At 48.1% G+C, this 14,978-nt stretch overlaps 1 protein-coding gene across 1 annotated transcript in view; it reads right to left on the bottom strand.

Annotated features, from left to right (window-relative positions):
- Positions 1 to 173: 173 nt before the first annotated feature.
- C5H18orf63 (chromosome 5 C18orf63 homolog) overlaps positions 174 to 14,978 on the bottom strand; it is a 41,123-nt gene continuing 26,318 nt past the window's right edge. The window contains exons 10-13 of the mRNA XM_029066180.2: positions 10,234 to 10,417; positions 5,193 to 6,104; positions 3,434 to 3,511; positions 174 to 992 (exon numbers count right to left, since the gene is read on the bottom strand). Of these exons, the coding sequence (XP_028922013.1) occupies positions 3,470 to 3,511; positions 5,193 to 6,104; positions 10,234 to 10,417 (1,138 nt within the window). The 3' untranslated portion in view covers positions 174 to 992; positions 3,434 to 3,469. The remainder of the gene's footprint in view (positions 993 to 3,433; positions 3,512 to 5,192; positions 6,105 to 10,233; positions 10,418 to 14,978) is intronic.

Genomic DNA, 14,978 nt, shown 5'->3' with positions numbered 1-14,978 from the left:
CGCTTAGTACAGTGCTCTGCACACTGTAAGCACTCAATAAATACGATTGAATGAATGAATGAATGAGTGAATGGGCTCTTTCTGCTAGGCCACGTGGCCTTTCTACAGGCACATGATATTGAAGAGATTTTTTCCAGACATACTTACATACACTAATAATAAAGCCAGACAGCTGTGCTTTAAACCCCTTTATTGTGCAGTAATTCAAACCAGGTAGGGAGAAGTACAGCTCGTACGAGATGCCTTTATTTTCAATTTAACATTTGAATTAACTCACGCTAAGAAGACTTGGATGATCATCTAACTCTATATTAAACTGGCAATCACGTTCGGACAACAGAATCTGAGGCAAGTCTGGCCAGGTGAACGATAAGTAATATGGTATTAAGAAAACAAGTTTAATTCTGATTTATTGTCTCTAACAGATATCACCGATGTATAAATACTTAATATAAACTACTAAAGAACAGCCAGCAATGGACACACTGGCCCTTCCAGCACCTATGGATCAAAGTTCACCCTTCAGGGTTATCTTTTAACATTAAGGACAAATATAACAATCAATGGCATTTATTGAGCACTTACTGTGTGCCTCAGAACACTGTACTAAGTGCTTGGGAGAGTACAATGCCTGGCACATAGTAAGCGCTTAAGAAATACCCTTATTATTATTAGACATGTTCTCTGCTCAGGATGAGCTTACAGTCTAGAGGAGCTTATATCTGCAGCTGAACTCTTCATTCCTTTGATCGTATTCGGAGTTGACTTAGTAGAGTTGCCATGAGTTTAAAAAGCAATGGTGGTAATACTTTTGAAGCACTTCTCCGCACACCGGGACAATGAAAACAATTTGCACCTGACTATATTTTCAGGTTGTCGCTGCCAGTTTTCAGAAATAAACAAGACAACTTAGAGTTCCTGGAAAAGACTGTAGGTTACATAGAAACACATGCACAGAATACCGCCTTCGTTATATACTGCATGCAGACCGCCTGGAAAGCAGGAGAAGAAAGGGATTTGTAATTATTCTTTGCTTTAAAGATCACTGTCACAAAATCTCATTGCATTTTCTCCCTCTAGAAATTTCTTAATGTAACAGTGTAATAAATCAGAATTATGTAGGTTATTCCACTGATGCTTTTTCTGTTTTAATTTCCCTACAGATGGCACACACACTCACCCTCTGTTCTCTCATGACGCAGTGGTTATAATCTTGACAAATCTCAAGTTTTGGAAGACATGTATTCTAGTACTCTTGTGTTCTTGTATTCTAGTCTGGACACAAGTGCACATGTGTGCAACTGTTTCTTTAATTAGGCTACTTGTTAAGCGCTTACTATGTGCCAAGTACTGGCCTAGAAACAAGTTAATCAGGTTGGACACAATCCCTGTCCCACACGGGGCTCACACTCTTAATCCCCAGTTTACAGAGGAGGGAACTGAGGCCTAGAGAAATGAAGTGGCTTGCCCAATGATCCAGCAGACAAGTGGCATATCCGGGATTAGAACCCAGGTCCTTCTGACTCCCAGGCCTGGGCTCTATCTACTAGCAGCCTGGGAGTCAGAAAGGACCTGGGTTCTAATCCTGGTTCCACCACATGGCTGCTGTGTGACCTTGGGCAAGTTACTTCGCTTCTCTGGGCCTCAATTCCCTCACCTGCAATGGGGGTTCAATCCTCCTCCTTCCTCCTCCTTAGAGTGTGAATAATAATAATAGTAAGTATGGTATTTCCTAAGTGCTTCCTATGTGCCAGACACTGTACTGAGCACTGGGGTGGATACTCGCAAATCGAGTCGGAAGTCCCCATCCCACATGGGGCTCACGGTCTTAATCCCCATTTTACAGATGAGGGAACTGAAGCCCAGAGAAGTGACTTGCCCAAGGTCACACAGCGGACAAGTGGTGGAGCCGGGATTAGACCCCATGACCTTCTGACTCCCAGGCCCGGGATCTCTCCACTACACCCTGCTGCTTCTCACGGGAGACTTGATGACCTCGTATCTCCCCCAGCACTCAGTACAGTGCCCGGCACATAGTGAGCGCTTAAACACCGCACTTATTATCGTTTCCAGTGGGAACACGCGAGAAGAGAGCGAGAGTGAGGCACGCCAACCCGCGGGGACCGATGTCTGGTCCTCCTACCAAGGACCAGCCGGGGAAGCGGCCCCTCGGCTCAGGGAGCGGGGCCGGGTCACAGGAGACTGGCCCCGGGGGATCGTGGAAATGGACACACGGATTCAAAGTCCGGGGAACGTGGGTGCCGTGGGGTGGACCCGTGCTGAGCCCGCACACCCCACCCAACGTCCTGCCTTTGGCCTCCTCATTTAATCATTCAATTATATTTATTGAGCACTTACTGTCTATACAGCACTGTACTAAGCACTTGGAATGTACAGTTCACTATTTCTGACAGACCATTACTCTCCCTCCTCATATCTAAAAAACAATGACTCTCCCCTGCCTCTTCAAAGCCTTACTGAAGGCCCATCTCCTCCCAGAGGCCTTCCCTGACTAAGCCCTCCTTTCCTCTTCTCCCGCTCCCTTCTGCGTTTCCTTATTCATCCCCCTTCCCTGCCCCACACCACTTATTCGTTCATTCAATCGCATTTATTGAGCGCTTACTGGGTGCAAAGCACTGTACTAAGCGCTTGGGAGGGTACGGTAGAACAACAAGCAGACACGTTCCTGCTCACAATGAGCTCGCAGTCTAGAGGGGGAGACAGAGGTGAATATAAATACATAAATAGATGAATGAATAGATAAATAATTACAGATATACACATAAGTGCTGTGGGGCTGGGAGGGAGAATGAATGAAGGAGCAAGTAAGAGCGGCACTGAAGGGAGTGGGAGAAGAGGAGAGGAGGGCTTGGTCGGGCCTTATGTCCATATCTGTAATTTATTCATTTTTATTAATGTCTGCCTCCTCCTCTAGACTGTGGGCAGGAAATGTGTCTGTTATACTGTTGTGTTGTTCTCTCCCAAGCGCTTAGTACAGTGTTCTGTACGCAGTAAACGCTCAGTAAATTGGACTGCCTGACACAGTTGGAGTGGGAATGAAGGCACCTGCTCAGGAGTGAGCTTTTCTCTGGGAGTTAACAATAATAATAATAATAATTATTATTATTATGGTATTTGTTAAGCACTTACTATGTGCCAAGCACTGTTCTAAGCACTGGGGTAGATACAAGGTAATCAGGTTGCCCCATGTAGGGCTCACCCATTTTAAAGATGAGGTAACTGAAGGCACAGAGAAGCCAAGTGACCTGCCAGGGTTACATAGCACAAGTGGCGGAACCGAGATTAGAACCCATGTCTTCCGACTCCCAAGCCCGGGATCTTTCCACTAAGCCACGCTGGAGTTGGAGCAGTCACCTTGCTTCTTCCGACCTGGAAAATGTAAAGATTATGATATGGAATTTTCACAAGTTACCTGATTTTTCTTTCCGTGTTGGTCTGAATACCCATCCTAGATGAAAATGGTTCTGGATTTCAAATCCACTACTCCTTCCTGTAAAGGAGAATCAGTCAATCAATCAATCAATCGTATTTATAATAATAATAATAATGGCATATGTTAAGTGCTTACTATGTGGCAAGCACTATTCTAAGCAATGGGGTAGATACAAGGCAATGAAGTTGTCCCACGTGGGGCTCACAGTCTTCATCCCCATTTTACAGATGAGGGAACTGAGGCACAGAGAAGGTAAGTGACTTGCCCAAGGTCACACAGCAGACAAGTGGAGGAGGCAGGATTAGAACCCACGCCCTCTGACTCCCAAACCCGTGCTCTTTCCATTAAGCCACACTGCTTCTCACGGAGTGCCTAGTTTGTGCACAGCACTGGATTAAGCGCTTGGGAGAGTACAATACACCAGAATTAGCAGACATGGTCATTCATTCATTCATTCATTCGGTCAGTCAGTCAGCTGTATTTATTGAGTGCTGACTGTGTGCAGAGCACTGTACTAAGCGCTTGGGAAAGTACAATATAGCAATAAAAAGAGACTAATCCCTGCCCGCCATGCGCTCACAGTCGAGAGGGACACGTTTCCTGCCCATTACCAAGCTTATAGTTTAGAGGGGGAGAAGAATCCTGGCTCCGCCGCTTTTCTGCGGTGTGACCTCGGGCGAGTGAGCCCGTTGTTGGGCAGGGATTGTCTCTCTTACCCAAATTGTCCATTCCAAGCGCTTAGTCCAGTGCTCTGCACACAGTAAGCGCTCAATAAATACGACTGAATGAATGAGTGAAAGTCACTTAACTTCTCTGGGCCTCAGCTCCCTCATCTGCAAAACGGGGATTAGACCAGGAGCCCCAAGCGGGGCAGGGACCGTGTCCTACCTGACTACCTTGTATCTATCCCAGTGCTTAGTACGGTGTCTGGCACATTGTAAGCGCTTAACGAATACCATAAAAAAACCCCCTGTATCTTTGTTACCCACAGAAGCAGCACAGAATCAAATTGAGGAAATGAAGAGCTCCTCCAGACTGGAAGAGCACCGTGGGCAGGGAACGTGTCTACCAACTCCGTTGTGCTGTACTCTCCCAAGAACCGAGTCTGGGGCTCTGCACAGAGTTGAGCACTCAATAATCAATCAATTAATCATATTTGCTTGGTATTTGAATGAATACCACTGACTGACTGACTAAGCTTACTGTGGGCAAGGAACATGTCCTCTCCCAAGCGCTTAGTACAGTGCTCTGCACAGTAAGCACTCAATAATAATGATAATGTTGGTATTTGTGAAGCGCTTACTATGTGCAGAGCGCTGTTCTAAGCGCTGGGGGAGATACAGGGTCATTGGGTTGTCCCACGTGAGGCTCACAGTTAATCCCCATTTTACAGATGAGGTAACTGAGGCACAGTGAAGTGAAGTGACTTGCCCACAGTCACACAGCTGACAATAAATACCACGGACTGATCAGGCTCATGGTGGGCAGAGAATGCATCTCCCAAATCTGTTATACTGTCCTCTCCCAAGTGCTTAGTACAGTGCTCTGCACACAGGAAGCGATCAATAAATACCATTGCCCGATTGATCTACGTGGTCTTCAGCACACAGTAAATGCTTTACAAATGCCATTCTTATTGTCTAATATGAATTCCACTGACTACTCTCCCAAGCGCTTACCACAGGGCTCTGCATATAGTAGGTGCTCAATAAATACCATCGATTGATGGATCGCTTACCTGATGAGCTGAAGAACTAGCCAACTTATGATGACTCTGCTTGTGAGAGGAATTCTCGGAGCGTTCATCTGTAGACTTTCTTTTAGACTTGTTTGCCCGACGGCTTTGACAGGGAGCAGCACTGGCTGCTTCCTTTTGGTTCTCCGCTGGTGGCTGTGATGGCTGCGAAGGCCCTGGAGATTCCGCGTCCGACTCGAAGACGTTACATTGTACCTTTCTCTTTTTGGACTTCTGGTTTTTCTCTAAAGCCTGCGGAGGGAGTCTGCTTAATACATTCTCTTTCCTTTTCGACTGGACCTCTTTGGCAACGCTTCGGCCCAAACCCGGCCTGCTCGGTGCGCGAACGACAGAGTTGTCGGAGGGTTGGGAGCGGCTTTTACTTGCATCCGTTTGGGATGAGAGACGGCTAGACTTTGTTTTCGTCTTCCACAGATCCGCGAGCCCTTTCGGATTGGTATTTCCAGAAGGCACCTGAAGGAGACTGCCGCTATCGCCTCTTCCGACCGGCGGGCCAAAATCGGGTTTAAGAGCTTGAGCTGCGATTGACTTGGATTCTCGGGTCGGATGCTGATTCTTCTTTAAGTTGACCTTTTTGGGGCTCTTTGCGTTCGTCAGCAGCAGTTTTTTAAAAATCGGTACGATCCTGGGGGCGTCTTTCTTTTGGGAAGCCCCTAAATCCTGATGATTTTGTCCTGATGTTTCTCTGGGCGGGGCATTTCTCTCCCTCAAGTTGGCAAGTTGTGGCTGTAAGGTCAGGCTGGAGAAGATGTTGGATTTGTTCACGCAAAGCTCCCTCTTGGGGTCCTGGACTACGGGTCCTTTGGTGGAAGCAGATTTCATCGCTGGGGTTTGAGTCAGAGGAGCCCCGAATATTTTTTTAGCAGTCAAGTTAGGAGTCTCGGCTTTCTTTTCCTACAAATCGATTAGAAAAAAATAATTCACAGCTGTTTTCTTCATCATCATCATCATCATCATCATCAGTGGTATTTATGGAGTGCTGACTTTGTGCAGGGCACTCTGCTAAGCGCTTGGGAGAGGACAATACAGCGGAGTCGGCCGAAACGTTCCCCACCCATAATGAACTTACAGTTTAGAGGAGGAGGCTATGAATAATTTAGAGTACATAATTTATACATCTGTACCTAAGTACCACAGGGTTGAGAGTGGGGTGGAATATCAAATGCCCAAAGGACACAGGTTCATTCATTCATTCAGACGGTCGTATTTATTGAGCGCTTACTGTGTGCACAGCACTGTCCTAAGCGCTTGGAAAGTTCAATTCGGCAAGAGATAGAGACAATCCGATGACACAGAAGGGAGAGGGAGCCAGGGGAAAGAGGGCTTGGTCGGGGAAGGCCTCCTGGAGGAGGTGTGAGGCTTTGAAGGTGGGGAGAGTGGGGGTTTGGCATACGTGGAGGGGGAGGGCGTTCCAGGCTAGGGAGAGGATGTAGGAAAGGGGTCAGCGGGGAGATTGATGAGATCGGGGCACAGGGAGTAGGCTGGCGCTAGAGGAGCGGAGTGTGCGGGCTGGACTCGAGCAGGAGATTTAGTGAGGTGAGATAGGAGGGGATAAGGGAATTGACTGCTTTAAAGCCAAAGATGAGGAGTTTCTGTTTGATGCGGAGGTAAGAATAATGACAATAATAAGAATTATGTCATTTATTAAGCGCTTACTCTGTTCCAAGCACCGTTCTAAGTGCTGGGGGTAGATACAAGGTCAGCAGGTTGTCCCACATGGGGCTCCCAGTCTTAATCCCCCTTTTACAGATGAGATAACTGAGGCCCAGAGAAGCTAAGTGACTTGCCCCAAATCACCCAGCTGACAAGTGGTGGAGCCGGGATTAGAACCCACGACCTCTGACTTCCAAGCCAGGGCTCCTTCCACTGAGCCACGCTGGAAGTGGATGGGCAACCCCTGGAGGTTCTGGAGGAGTGGGGAGACGTAGACCGAACATTTTTTTAGAAAAATGATCTGGGCAGCAGAGTGAAGTACGGACTGGAGTGGGGAAAGGCAGGAGGCTGGGAGGTCAGCGAGGAGTCGAGGCAGGATAAGCGCCCCGTTAAACATGGTAGCTGTTTGGATGGAGAGGAAAGGGTGGATTTTAGTGATGTTGTGAAGGTAGAACTGACAGGTTTTGGTGACAGATCGAATATGTGGGTCGAATGGGAGAGACGAGTCGAGGACGATGCCAAGGTTACGTGTGTCGGTATTGTCTACAGTGATGGGAAAGTCAGAGGGAGGCCAGGATTTGGGCGGGAAGATAAGGAGTTCTGTTTTGGACATGTTAAGATTGAGGTGTCGGAGGGCTACTCAGGTAGAGATGTCCTGACGGCAGGAGGAAATGCGATACCGCAGAAGTTGAAGCCATAATAATAATGTTGGTATTTGTTAAGCTCTTACTATGTGCAGAACACTGTTCTAAGCGCTGGGGGAGATACAGGGTCATCAGGTTGTCCCACGTGAGGCTCACGGTCTTCATCCCCATTTTACAGATGAGGTCACTGAGGCACAGAGAAGTTGAGTGACTTGCCCACAGTCACACAGCTGACAAGTGGCAGAGCCAGGATTCGACCCCCTTGACCTCTAACTCCCAAGCCCGGGCTCTTTCCACTAAGCCACGCTGCTTCCCATGGGAGCGGATGAGTTCTCCAAGGGAGTGGGGGTGGATGGAGAAGAGAAGGGGATTTGGAACTGAGCCCTGAGAGACCCCAACAGTCAGGGGGTGGGAGGCAGAGGAGGCGCCCTCAGAAAAGACTGAGAATGAGCGGCCAGAGACAGAGGAGGAGAACCGGGAGACGACCGAGTCAGTGAAGTCCCCCGATTAGACCGGAAGCCCGTCAAAGGGCAGGGACTGTCTCTATCTGTTACCGATTTGTACATCCCAAGCGCTTAGTACAGTGCTCTGCACATAGTAAGCGCTCAATAAATACTGTTGAATGAATGAATGAAGTCAGGGGTAGATAAAGTTTCCAGGAGAAGGGGGTGGTCTGCAGTGTCAAAGGATGTTGAGAGGTCGAGGAGGATTAGGATGGGGTAGCGGCCGACAGATGTGGTGAGAAGAAGGTCAACCGTTGTCTTAGAGAGGATTGTTTCCGTTAAGGAGTCAAGGGTGTAGAAACCAGATCGGAGGGGATCAAGGAGAAAATTGAAGAAGTGGACACAGCGGGTGTAAACAACTCTCTCAAGAAGTTCGGAAAGGAATGGTACGTTGGTCCCATCTGCTGGAAAGAGCCCGGGCCTGGGAGTCCGAAGGAACTGGGTTAACTAATTATTTAATTAATGATGATATTTATTAAGCGTTTACTATATGCTAAGCACTGTTGTAAGCGCTGGGGAGGATACAAGGTGATCAGCTTGTCCCACATGGGGCTCACAGTCTTAATCCCCATTTTACAGATGAGGCAATGGAGGCACAGAGAAGTGAAGTGACTTGCCCAAAGTCACCCAGCTGACAAGTGGCAGAGCCGGGATTTGAACCCAAGACCTCTGACTCCCCAGACCGGGCTCTCTCCACTGAGCCACGCTGGGTTCTAATAATAATCGTGATGGTACTTGATAAGCGTTTGCTATGTTTCAAGCACTGGGGTAGAGGCAAGGTAATCAGGTTGTCTCACGTGGGGCTCACGGTCTTAATCCCCATTTCACAGATGAGGTAACTGAGGCACAGAGAAGTGAAGTGACTTGTCCAAGGTGACACAGCCGACACGTGGCGGAGCCGGGATGAGAACCCACGTCCTCTGACTCCCAAGCCCGGGCTCTTACCCCTGGGCCATGCTGCTTCTAATCCCGGCTCCGCCACTTGTCTGTGTGACCTTGGGCGAGTCGCTTCACTTCTCTGTGCCTCAGAAACCTCATCTGTAAAACGGGGATTAAAGACTGTGAGCCCCACGTGGGACAGGGACTATATCCAACCTGATGATCTTGTATCTATCCCAGTGCTAAGTGCAGTGCCTGGCATTAAAACTTCCAGTTAAAAAACATTTGGACACTTATCGTGAGCATGGCAGTTACAAAGTGCCGGAGATAAAATAATAGGACGTTCCCTCAGGTACTGCCCTAAAGTGCTGCGGAAAAAAAATTCCCCAGAGTTAGGAAAATAAACTAGTTCTCGACACTGTAAACTCCTCGTGGGCAGGGAATGTGTCTATCGACTGAGAGGCAGTGTGGCCTAGTGGGCAGAACCCGGGCCTGGGAGTCAGAAGGACTTGGGTTCTAATCCCGGCTCCACCCCGTGTCGTCTGGGTGACCTCGGGCAAGCCGCTTCACTTCTCTGGGCCTCAGTTACCTCATCTGTAGAAACGGGATTAAGACTGAGAGCCCCACATGGGACAACCTGCTTACCTTGTTCATTCATTCATTAGTATTTATTGAGCGCTTACTATAATAATGTTGGTATTTGTTAAGCGCTTACTATGTGCCGAGCACCGTTCTAAGCGCTGGGGTAGATACAGGGTCATCAGGTCGTCCCACGTGAGGCTCACAGTTAATCCCCATTTTCCAGATGAGGTCACTGAGGCACAGAGAAGTGAAGTGCCTTGCCCACAGTCCCACAGCTGACAAGTGGCAGAGCCGGGAGTCGAACCCATGACCTCTGACTCCGAAGCCCAGGCTCTTTCCACTGAGTCACGCAGCTTACTATGTGCAGAGCACTGTACTAAGCGCTTGGAATGTACGATTCGGCAACAGAAAGAGAGAATCCCTGCCCATTGACGGGTTTACAGTCTAATCCGGGGAGACGGACAGACAAAAACAATAGCCATAAATAGAATCAAGGGGACGTACATCTCATTAACAAAATAAATACGGTAATAAAAATATATACAAATGAGCACAGTGCTGAGGGGAGGGGAAGGGAGAGGGGGAGGAGCAGAGGGAAACGGGGGGAAAGGGGGCTTAGTTGAGGGGAGGTGAAGGGGGCTTAGCTGAATACCTTGTATTAACCCCAGCCCTTAGTACAGTGCCTGGCACATGGTAAGCGCTTAACAAATACTATTATTATTAGGATTAATTATTAGTAAAAAGAGAAATTTATCCTGTTACCTGCAGGGACGGTCTGATGAGGTCTTGAGTGTGGAAACACGGTTCGCTTGTCATCTTGATTGGAAAGCCACACAGGCGAGGAAGACTGGACTTTAGATCACAAAGAAAAGACTTTGATACGTTTTCCAGATCCACTCTTGGATAGAACTGTACTGGTTGGCTTCTGATGCAACTGAGGGGATACTTGAACAGCATTAAAGAAAATCACCATTTTATACTCTGTTCCTATCACTATATAGAGAGGCAGCATGGCATAGTCGATAGGGCCGAGGCCTGGGAGTCAGGTCGTGGATTCTTATCCCGCCTTCGCTGCCGTGCGACCTTGGGCACGTCACTTTACTTCTCTGGGCCTCAGTTACTTCATCTGTAAAATGGGGACCGAGAGTGCGAGCCTCCGGTGGGACAGGGACTGTGTCCAACCTGATTAGCTTGTATCTATCCCAGCGCTTAAGACAGTGCTTGACACACAGTAAGCGCTGAACAAATACCACTATTATTATTATTATTATTTTGATGGTATTTGTTACGTGCTTATTACGCGCCAGGGCCTGGGCTGAGCACTGGGGTGGATTCAAACTCATCAGGTTGGACGCACATGAGATTCACAGTATTAATCCCCATTTTACAGATGAGGACACTGAGGCACAGAGAGGCTAAGTGACTCGCCCAAGGTCACGCAGCGGGCAAACGGCAGAGGCGGGATTGGGTGTACAACTCTAGACCGTAAGCTCACTGTGGGCAGGAAACGTGTCTACCGACTCCTTTGTACCGTAGTACGGTGCTCTGCACCGAGAAAATGCTCAATAAATATGATTCATTCATTAATTTATTCAATCATATTTATTAAATGCTTATTGGGTATGGAGCACTGTACTGAGCACTTGGGACAGAACAAAACAACAAGAAACAGTGACAATCCCAATCCACGTAGAGCTCCCAGTCTTGGGGGTGGAGGTGATGATAGTACCTCCTGACCCTTTTCCCTCTAATCAATCAATAAATCATATTTATTAAGCTCCTACTATGTTCATTCATTCATTCATCCATTAAATCGTATTCATTCATTCAATCGTATTTATTGAGCGCTTACTGTGTGCGGAGCACTGTACTAAGCGCTTGGAAAGTACAACCTGGCAACAGATAGAGATAATCCCTGCCCAATAACGGGCTCACAGTCTAGAAGGGGGAGAGAGACGACGAAACAAAACAAGTAGACGGGCAGCAATAGCTTCAAAATAGATAAATAGAATTATAGATCCATACACAGCATTAATAAAATAAATAGAATAATATGTACAAATATGCACCAGTGGTGTGGGGCAGGGAAGGGGGTAGAGCAGAGGCAGGGAGTCGGGGCGATGGGGAGGGGAGGAGGAGCAGAGGGAAAGGGGGGCTCAGTGTGGGAAGGCCTCCTGGAGGAGGTGAGCTCTCAGTAGGGCTTTGAAGGGGGGAAGAGAGTGAAAGGCACTGTACTAAGCGCTTGGGGGAGTACGATATAAGAGAAGCTGGTGGACGGGTTCCCTGCCCACAGCTTTAAGGGCTGACTCCAGTCCTCTCTAGACCGTCGGCTTGCCGTGGGCAGGGAACGTGTCCTCCGGCTCCGTTGTGCTGAACTCTCCCAACTGCTTCGTCCGCTGCCCCGCTCCCGGGAAGCGCTCCATCAATACCGGTGACCAGTCAACTGATCGATGAGGACCGTCACTCTGGAGTCGGAGCTAGTTTTGCCCCTCCGGGAGGATCCTGGGTGGGCAGCGACAGAGAGCCGACTCGTCGGAGGAGGAACGGGGATGTCGACCTGACTCCCCGCTCCCTCCCAGCAGGCCTCAGAAGGGCCTGCCGGGCCTCCTTTCAGTCAGTCGATCCTATTTCTTGAGCGCTTACTATGTGCGGAGCACTGGATTAAGCTCTTAGAAAGTACAATACAGCAATAAAGAGAGACAATTCCCACCCTTGGCAGGCTCGCGAGTACTTAGAACAGTGCTTGGCACATAGTAAGAACTTAACAGGTAGCATAATTACTATTGTCATTATTACCCACTCCCCCTCCCATCCCCACAGCCCTTATGGAGAAGCAGCGTGGCTCAGTGGAAAGAGCCCGGGCTTGGGAGTCAGAGGTCAGGGGTTCGAATCCAGGGTCTGCCACTTGTCAGCTGTGTGACTGTGGGCAAGTCACTTCACTTCTCTGTGCCTCAGGTACCTCATCTGTTAAATGGGGATTAACTGTGAGCCTCACGTGGGACAACCTTTCATTCAATAGTATTTATTGAGCGCTTACTATGTGCAGAGCACTGTACTAAGCGCTTGGAATGAACAAGTCGGCAACAGATAGAGACAGTGTATCTACCCCAGCGCTTAGACCAGTGCTCTGCACATAGTCAGCGCTTAACAAATACCAACATTATTATAGCTTAATTTTATTTCTTCATATTGGTGTCTGTCTCCCACTCTAGACTGCCAGCTCACTGTGGGCAGGGAATGTGTCTGTTAAAGCAGCGTGGTTCAGTGGAAAGAGCACGGGCCTTGGAGTCAGGGGTCATGAGTTTGAATCCCAGCTCTGCCACTTGTCAGCTGTGTGACTGTGGACAAGTCACTTAACTTCTCTGTGCCTCAGTGACCTCATCTGTAAAATGGGGATTAAAGACTGTGAGCCCCACGTGGGACGACCTGATTCCCCTGTGTCTACCCCAGCGCTTAGAACGGTGCTCTGCACATAGTAAGCGCTTAACAAATACCAACATTATTATTATTATTATATTGTTCAGTCATTCATTCAATAGTATTTATTGAGCGCTTACTATGTGCAGAGCACTTGGAATGTACAATTCGGCAACAGATAGAGACCATCCCTGCCCAACGACGGGGTCACAGTCTAATCGGGGGAGACAGACGGCAGAGCCAAACGGAACGAAACAAAACCAAGACAACATTATCACGATAAATAGAATCAAGGGGATTGTTCTATTGGACTCTCCCAAGCGCTTAGTATAGTGCTCTGCACAAAGTGAGCACTTAATAAATACCACTGATAGGGAGTCAGAGAGCCTGGATTCTAATCCTGGTTCTGCCATGTGACCGCTGTGGGACCTTGGGATGAGTCACGTCACTTCTCTGGGCCACAGTTTCCTCAACTGTAAAATGGGGATTCAAAATCTGTTCTCCCTCCTACTTAGACTGTGAGCCCCAAGTGGGAAAATAATAATAATAATAATGTTGGTATTTGTTAAGTGCTTACTATGCGTGCTGGGGTAGGTACAGGGTAATCAGGTTGTCCCACGTGAGGCTCCCAGTTAATCCCCATTTTACAGATGAGGTACCTGAGGCGCAGAGAAATGAAGTGACTTGCCCACAGTCACACAGCTGACAGGTGGCAGAGCCGGGATTCGAACCCATGACCTCTGACTCCCAAGCCCGGGCTTCTCTATAGGATAGAGACTGTGTCCGACCCGATTAACTTAGATCTACCCCAGCGCTTAGTACACTGCTTGACACACAGTAAGTGCTTAACCAGTACCGTAGCTATTATCAGCAGTGTGATCGTTTACTATGAATGGCAGTCACAAATAGGATTATAGTGTCCTAGAAAGGATAGAGAGTCTCTCTAGTGGGGAACTCGCTAAATAAATTTACTAGAACTCCTCTGGTTGGCAAAAAGAGGAAAGAGAGAAACAGCAAATATAGGAGAAAAATATAAAAATGAATCAAAACTACTAATGTACCAATAACTCCTTTGTATTTCTTACAAACAAAATCGTAACTAGGGGTGAGTCGGGGCAGGAAGACGGTACGGAAGACATCGAAAAGGTTTTATCCTTACTAGAAATTTGGTTTGAATGATCTAGATATTTCTCATAGGTGGACTATGTGGCCTGAAATGTGTGAAATACGTGGCCCTTCACCTCCCCTCAGCTAAGCCCCCATTCCCTCTGCTCCTCCCCCTCCCCCTTCCCCTCAGCACTGTGCTCATTTGTGTATATTTTTTATTACCCTATTTATTTTGTTAAGGAGGACTACAACCCCTTGATTCTATTTATCGTGATGATGTTGTCTCGTTTTTGTCCGTCTGTCTCCCCCGATTAGACTGTGAGCCCGTCATCGGGCAGGGATGGTCTCTCTCTGTTGCCGAATTGTATATTCCAAGCGCTTAGTACGGCGCAGTGCATATAGTAAGCACTCAATAAATACTCCTGAATGAATGGATGAATGAAATATAACAGAAACTCTTTACCATCAGCTTTAAAACCCTCCATCCCCCCTCTCACGTCGCTCCTCTCTACTCCACCCCAGCCCGCACGCTCCCTCCTCTAATGCCAACCTTCTCACTGCACCTCCATCTCGTCTATCGCGCTGCCGACCTCTCACCCATGTCCCGCCTCTGACCCGGAATGCCCTCTTTCTTCATATCTGACAGACGATGAGTCTCCCCACTTCGAAGCCCTATCGAAGGCCCGTCTCCTCCAAGAGGCCTTCCCAGACTAAGTCCTCACTTCCCCTTCTCCCGCTCCCTTCTGCATCACCCCGATTTGCTCCCTTTACTCACCCCCCCTCGGAGCCCCACAGAACTTATGTACGTAGCTGTAATTTTATTTATTTATATTAACGTCTGTCGTCCCCCTCTGGCTGTAAACTTGTCGTGGGCAGGGAATGAGTCTGTTAGACTGTTCTATTTTACTCTCCCCAGCGCTCCGGACGGTGTTCTGCGTACAGTAAGCGCTCAGTAAATACGATCAACTGAAGAACCGACTCGA

This window comes from Ornithorhynchus anatinus, chromosome 5, assembly GCF_004115215.2.
Source record: "Ornithorhynchus anatinus isolate Pmale09 chromosome 5, mOrnAna1.pri.v4, whole genome shotgun sequence".
NCBI lineage: Eukaryota > Metazoa > Chordata > Mammalia > Monotremata > Ornithorhynchidae > Ornithorhynchus > Ornithorhynchus anatinus.
The sequence above is the reverse complement of the archived record's forward strand: the minus strand, read 5'-3'. Positions and strand labels throughout refer to the sequence as shown.